Source organism: Pristiophorus japonicus, unplaced genomic scaffold (genome assembly GCF_044704955.1).
Source record: "Pristiophorus japonicus isolate sPriJap1 unplaced genomic scaffold, sPriJap1.hap1 HAP1_SCAFFOLD_638, whole genome shotgun sequence".
Lineage (NCBI taxonomy): Eukaryota > Metazoa > Chordata > Chondrichthyes > Pristiophoridae > Pristiophorus > Pristiophorus japonicus.
The window spans coordinates 54,159-61,646 of record NW_027254550.1 but is presented as its reverse complement, the minus strand read 5'-3'; the positions used below and the strand labels follow the sequence as shown (position 1 = coordinate 61,646).

The 7,488-nt window shown below is 43.6% G+C and overlaps 1 protein-coding gene across 1 annotated transcript; it reads left to right on the top strand.

The window, feature by feature from the left end:
- Positions 1–1,977: 1,977 nt before the first annotated feature.
- Positions 1,978–7,200, top strand: LOC139255828 (probable G-protein coupled receptor 139; the record flags this gene model as incomplete). The annotated part of the gene is made up of 2 exons (XM_070874011.1): positions 1,978–2,051; positions 6,325–7,200. Coding segments are annotated over exons 1-2 (946 nt in total), but the record flags the coding sequence as incomplete, so codon positions are not given.
- Positions 7,201–7,488: the final 288 nt, after the last annotated feature.

Below are 7,488 nucleotides of genomic sequence, written 5' to 3'. Positions count from 1 at the left end.
GTGCAGGCTCGAAGGGCCGAATGCCTACACCTGCACCTATTTTCTATGTTTCTATGTCTCTATCCCATTGATCACAGTGGTAATGCCACACAGCACGATGGAGGGTGTTGTTCGTGTGAAGACAGAACTTTGTCCCCACATTGACTGTGTTGTGGTCACTGCTACCAGTAATGTCTGTGAGAGGTAGATTGGGGAGGACGAGTTCAGGTCTGTTTCCCTGGTGTTGGTTCTCTCACCATTTGCCACATGCCCAGTCTGGCAGCTTTGTCCTTCATGACTCGGCTGGCTCTGTCAGTAGTGGATCTACCGAGCCACTCTTGGTGATGGACATTGAAATCTCCAACTCAGGGTACATTCTCTGACGTTGCTACTCTCAATGCTCCTTCCAAGTGTTGTTCAACATGGAGGGTTCCTCAACTGAGGGCGGGCGATATCTGGTAAACAGCATGTGCTTTCCCTGTACTAACTGTTTGACCTAATTCCACAAGAACTCATATGATCGAGAGTCAATGTTAGGAATCTCAGAGCCAATCCTTTCCGACTGTTACACAAATGTGCCCCAACTCCACTGGGGCTGTGCTGCTGGAGGAAGTGGACCAACACTGGGATGGTGTTGGGAGAATCCACAATGTTGACTGCTAGGGATGGATCTCTGAATAAGATTATGATTATACAAGACTTCAATGTTTCGAGAGCATTTCATGGTGTATTGAGATATTTACAGAGTACTTATCTCAATGGTTAATATTTAAGCAATTTCCTTTGGTTCCTTGGGATCAAACCTTTGCTTCTTTTATTATTCCTCCCCTCGATAAAGGAGATGCTTGATTGGGTAAGGTCATTCTTTACAAATAACCTGTTGTTCCTGTTCGAGTGTCAGATAATATAGACCGTCCCGGGAATGGAATTCCTGGACTGAAGTGGAAGGACTGTAATCTAGAGGGCTAGGAATGGAATTCCTGGACTGAAGTGGAAGGACTGTAATCTAGAGGGCTTGGAATGGAATTCCTGGACTGAAATGGAAGGACTGTAATCTAGAGGGCCTAGGAATGGAATTCCTGGACTGAAGTGGAAGGACTGTAATCTAGAGGGCTTGGAATGGAATTCCTGGACTGAAGTGGAAGGACTGTAATCTAGAGGGCTTGGAATGGAATTCCTGGACTGAAGTGGAAGGACTGTAATCTAGAAGGCTTGGAATGGAATTCCTGGACTGAAGTGGAAGGACTATAATCTAGAGGGCTTGGAATGGAATTCCTGGACTGAAGTGGAAGGACTGTAATCTAGAGGGCTTGGAATGGAATTCCTGGACTGAAGTGGAAGGACTGTAATCTAGAGGGCTTGGAATGGAATTCCTGGATTGAGGCTGGAGTTGTGTCACGTACGCGAGTCCGATTGATCCATTACAGCGACCATCGCTCAGATACTGCCGTTTGGGAACATTTATTGATTGGGAATGTTTTGACCCTGCTGGCCTGGGATCCAATGCATCAGAGAACAAGGTTGCTGCAATCTGACTTTTCATCTTTTATCCCTCCTTTGTTTCTGTCACTTTCGCATCTTTTGTTCTCAATTTTAATTCAAGACAGGAATATAAACTATGTTATCTTTGTCCTCGGTATTTTATAGGTGTATAAAAAATCGCACATTATCTCACTTTTAATTTAAAACTGTGTACAATACGGTGAGCTGGATTAAGTTGCAGTGAAATTTTGTGATGACATTGGTTCAATGAGTCTGTTTGTTCAATGTCTGTGATTAATGTCAGTTACAGTGATGCCTAATGATGTCATCTGGGATTTCCCTCTGCTCAATGTAAGGAGCTCCCTTCAATGTTTCACCTCACACAATCAGCAGGTCTCCTCCAGCACAGATACCAGAAGTGAGTCACAGAAGGGAAGTCATGGTTGTGTCTCGCATCCCACCAGCGCCTCCCATGTCTGATGAATTTCTAGCCATGTTTGATAGATGGGCTCTAGAAGGCATGATAAGAAAATTATTGATCGACATACAACATATTTACTATCCTCTACTCGCTGCTTTTGGTGTTCCGAGTAAGTATCTATGTTCAATTATTAAATATATAAATCATGTTTCACTGTAATATCATTCTTGCTCTGTACCAAGGGATAATCAGTTATTAATGGTATTCTATTGCATTTTGTTTATGCACGTGTTGTTGTTTAAAAATAATGGGACATCCTCACTGCTGTTAGTGTATCTGGTACCTCGCTGTTAGTGTATCTGGTACCTCGCTGTTAGTGTATCTGGTACCTCGCTGTAAGTGTATCTGGTACCTCGCTGTAAGTGTATCTGGTACCTCACTGTTAGTGTATCTGGTACCTCACTGTTAGTGTCCCTGGTACCTCACTGTTAGTGTCCCTGGTACCTCACTGTTAGTGTATCTGGTACCTCACGGTTAGTGTATCTGGTACCTCACGGTTAGTGTATCTGGTACCTCACTGTTAGTGTATTTGGTACCTCACTGTTAGTGTATCTGGTACCTCACGGTTAGTGTATCTGGTACCTCGCTGTTAGTGTATCTGGTACCTCGCTGTTAGTGTATCTGGTACCTCACTGTTAGTGTATCTGGTACCTCGCTGTTAGTGTATCTGGTACCTCGCTGTTAGTGTATCTGGTACCTCACTGTTAGTGTATCTGGTACCTCGCTGTTAGTGTATCTGGTACCTCGCTGTTAGTGTATCTGGTACCTCTCTGTTAGTTTATCTGGTACGTCACTGTTAGTGTATCTGGTACCTCACTGTTAGTGTATTTGGTACCTCGCTGTTAGTGTATCTGGTACCTCACTGTTAGTGTATCTGGTACCTCGCTGTTAGTGTATCTGGTACCTCGCTGTTAGTGTATCTGGTACCTCACTGCTAGTGTATCTGGTACCTCACTGTTAGTGTATCTGGTACCTCACTGTTAGTGTATCTGGTACCTCACTGTTAGTGTATCTGGTACCTCACTGTTAGTGTATTTGGTACCTCGCTGTTAGTGTATCTGGTACCTCGCTGTTAGTGTATCTAGTACCTCGCTGTTAGTGTATCTGGTACCTCGCTGTTAGTGTATCTGGTACCTCACTATTAGTGTATCTGGTACCTCACTGTTAGTGTATCTGGTACCTCACTGTTAGTGTATCTGGTACCTCACTGTTAGTGTATCTGGTACCTCACTGTTAGTGTATCTGGTACCTCACTGTTAGTGTATCTAGTACCTCACTGTTAGTGTATCTGGTACCTCACTGTTAGTGTATCTGGTCCCTCACTGTTAGTGTATCTGGTACCTCGCTGTTAGTGTATCTGGTACCTCGCTGTTAGTGTATCTGGTACCTCGCTGTTAGTGTATCTGGTACCTCGCTGTTAGTGCATCTGGTACCTCGCTGTTAGTGTATCTGGTACCTCGCTGTTAGTGTATCTGGTACCTCGCTGTTAGTGTATCTGGTACCTCACTGTTCGTGTATCTGGTACCTCACTGTTAGTGTATCTGGTACCTCGCTGTTAGTGTATCTGGTACCTCACTGTTAGTGTAACTGGTACCTCACTGTTAGTGTATCTGGTACCTCACTGTTAGTGTATCTGGTACCTCGCTGTTAGTGTATCTGGTACCTCACTGTTCGTGTATCTGGTACCTCACTGTTAGTGTATCTGGTACCTCGCTGTTAGTGTATCTGGTACCTCGCTGTTAGTGTATCTGGTACCTCTCTGTTCGTGTATCTGGTACCTCACTGTTAGTGTATCTGGTACCTCACTGTTAGTGTATCTGGTACCTCGCTGTTAGTGTATCTGGTACCTCACTGTTAGTGTATCTGGTACCTCACTGTTAGTGTATCTGGTACCTCACTGTTAGTGTATCTGGTACCTCGCTGTTAGTGTATCTGGTACCTCACTGTTAGTGTAACTGGTACCTCACTGTTAGTGTATCTGGTACCTCACTGTTAGTGTATCTGGTACCTCGCTGTTAGTGTATCTGGTACCTCGCTGTTAGTGTATCTGGTACCTCACTGTTACTGTATCTGGTACCTCGCTGTAAGTGTATCTGGTACCTCGCTGTTAATGTATCTGGTACCTCGCTGTTAGTGTATCTGGTACCTCACTGTTAGTGTATCTGGTACCTCGCTGTTAGTGTATCTGGTACCTCGCTGTTAGTGTATATGTTACTTCGCTGTAAGTGTATCTGGTACCTCAGTGTTAGTGTATCTGGTACCTCACTGTTAGTGTATCTGGTACCTCAATGTTAGTGTATCTGGTACCTCACTGTTAGTGTATCTGGTACCTCACTGTTAGTGTATCTGGTACCTCACTGTTCGTGTATCTGGTACCTCCCTGTTAGTGTATCTGGTACCTCACTGTTAGTGTATCTGGTACCTCACTGTTCGTGTATCTGGTACCTCACTGTTAATGTATCTGGTACCTCGCTGTTAATGTATCTGGTACCTCGCTGTTAGTGTATCTGGTACCTCGCTGTTAGTGTATCTGGTACCTCGCTGTTAGTGTATCTGGTACCTCACTGTTAGTGTATCTGGTACCTCACTGTTAGTGTATCTGGTACCTCACTGTTAGTGTATCTGGTACCTCACTGTTAGTGTATCTGGTACCTCGCTGTTAGTGTATCTGGTACCTCGCTGTTAGTGTATCTGGTACCTCACCGTGCTGTCGGCTATTGATTCTTTAAATGATATTGCTCCATCAAGATTCAAATGTTCTGTATTGAACTCAAGCAAAGATATTGGAAGAGACACTTTATTTCCTGAATTTGAGAATCCTCGCTACACTGCACATTTGTATCAGATCAGAAGCAGGTTTTCTAAGTTTCGGGAACTTGCCACCAAATGACGACAGGTGATTGACCTGAAACAGTCACTGTGTTTCTCTCTCCTCTGATGCTGCCTGACCTGTTGATTATCTCTCGGATTTTCTATTTTTATTTCAGACGTTCATCATCCACAGTATTTTACTGTTGTGTTCACCGAATGCTCGCCATGTTTACTTACACACAGTGCGAAGAACAAATCCTGACAGATCATACACACCTTCTTAAATCACTGAAATATCTCCTATTTTCTATGTTTCTCCTATTTTCTATGTTTCTATGTTTCGAATCATTCAGTTCCAGCCAGTGCCTCATGTTCCACATTCTCCAGTTCTGCATTACTGCCACTGCTTCTGATGGTTGGAACAGATTTATCCGGGTCATTTTCATTCTCACTAAATGCTCATTCAGTCAGATTTCCAGACATTTATTTGCAATCTTTGTTTTGAGTTTACAATTGCCTCTCATGTATGTCTGCCACAGCTCAGTGGGTCTCTCAGTGAGAATCGGAGTAATTCTCTATTGTACCCTGCTTTCATTCAGCATAAAGAATGTCAGCTGATTGTAACTGAAGTATTAATGATCAAACAATCCTTTGATATTTTTCCATCTAATATACGATGCACAAGTTGGAAACCAGCATGTGAAAGAAAACAAGAATAACTCATATCCATTTGTGTTCAGATACTTTACAGAAACATTGGGCAGCACTTTACCTGTGGAATAAGTCGTCCGATTTCGATGCTAAAACAAAGCATTTAGTTGGACATTCCCTGGTCAATGATAACCATTTATTTTATTCAGAGTCCATTCTTTGCCATGTTATTCGGAAATTCTTTCTTTCAATGAGCGACAATTTCAACAAAAAGGTGTAAAGCTCATTGTTCAATACACTTCCTGCAGCCCAGTTATCTTTCTAACTGCTGTACATTTGTATTTAATAACCTAACATCGTCATATTAGCTTCATACATTTTAAGTAGAACCACCTGTAATTATTGCACGCCACAATTGCAGTCGATGTTTATTTCTGTTACACTCACTTTCAGTTCGAATTAGAATCCATATCCTCAGCAGGAGCAAGAATACAATGAGGGTCTCCCTCCCTCTCCCCCTATCACCGCCCCCTCCCACCAACACAGCGGCACAGAAGTGAATCTCACCGCTCTCGGTGCTGACTGATCCCGGGACACGAAGGCTTCCTGAGAGGTTCTTGACCCGTGTGTCCCTGTTACCTTGGGCAGTGTTGTTGCCTGCTGAGCTAAAGGTAGATCTATCATTTAATGTCTCATTGATCAAACATCTGTTCATTTCATGTTGTCTTTATCCCCATTTCATTTATTGATTCCTTATTATTTTTGCAATAAACACTGCATTCATTTCCTCAGGTACGAGAATTAGATTATATCATTTCATGTCACTAATGATTTTCAGATTGCAGACCGAATCCCATCAATCTTCTGCTCTTGCTCCCAGCCTGATGTTTAATTTAACTGGTTATTTCCTTTCCTCACAGTGAACTTAGTGACGATAATGATCCTGTCCCGGGGAAAGTGTGGACTCTCCAAATGTGTCACTCGTTACCTGGTGGCCATGGCAACAGCGGATCTACTGGTGGTGATCCTGGATCTGATACTGAGGCACATTCCGATTCGTTATGAGGAACAGTTTATTTTCGTGTATTCCATCCCCCTGTGTAATATCCACGCCATCCTGCTCTATGCAGCCACAGACTGTTCTGTCTGGTTCACCATCACTTTCACCTTCGATCGATTTGTGGCCATTTGTTGCCAGAAGCTGAAAACTAAATATTGCACCGAGAGAACGGCGGCTGTGGTTCTGGGAACAGTGACTGTGCTGAGCTGTTTAAAGAACATACCCTGGTATTTTATGTTCACAAGTAGGTATGTGCTTTATAACAACCCCTGGTTTTGTTACACTAATTATGTATCACTGGGCTGGGCAGTATTCGAACTACTTCATTATATTCTAACCCCGTGTGTCCCATTTATTCTGATCCTGCTGCTCAATGCTCTCACTGTCAGACACATTTTACTGGCCAGCAGAGCTCGCAGGAGACTCCGGGGTCACAGCAGTGGGGAGAGTCCCAGAGACCCCGAGATGGAGAGTCGCAGAAAATCCATGATTTTATTGTTTGTTATCTCGGGGAATTTCATCCTGCTATGGGCAATGTATATGGTGGTTCTTGTGGCAAACCGGCTTGTTTGGATTTCACATCTTGTATTTATACCTGCGTTAGTAACTGAACTGGGTTACATGCTGCAGCAGCTGAGTTGCTGTACAAACACTGGGATTTACGCCGTGACACAGACTAAGTTCCGGGAGCAGTGGAAGAATGTGCTGAAATATCCCTTTGTTGTAATTGTAAAATGCATTAAACGATAAGAAGCAGCAGAGACTTTACAGCCTCAGAACTCAATGCCACCAGATAATGGGGGGGAAATCCCGGTTGGGGGCTTCCTTCGGACAAATGCCTCCGACCGGAGGATATTTTATGTAAACCTTCGATTCCCATCCGAGACCTTCATTCCATGTGTAGCGTTAGGGAAATGGCCTTCCCCATACGTACAGTAAAGCTGGAGTCACATGGGCCTGAAGCACCAATCACGCTGCAGTATTCTCAGTGATAATAATGGCAACTCGCTTTTTCAGAGTTCCC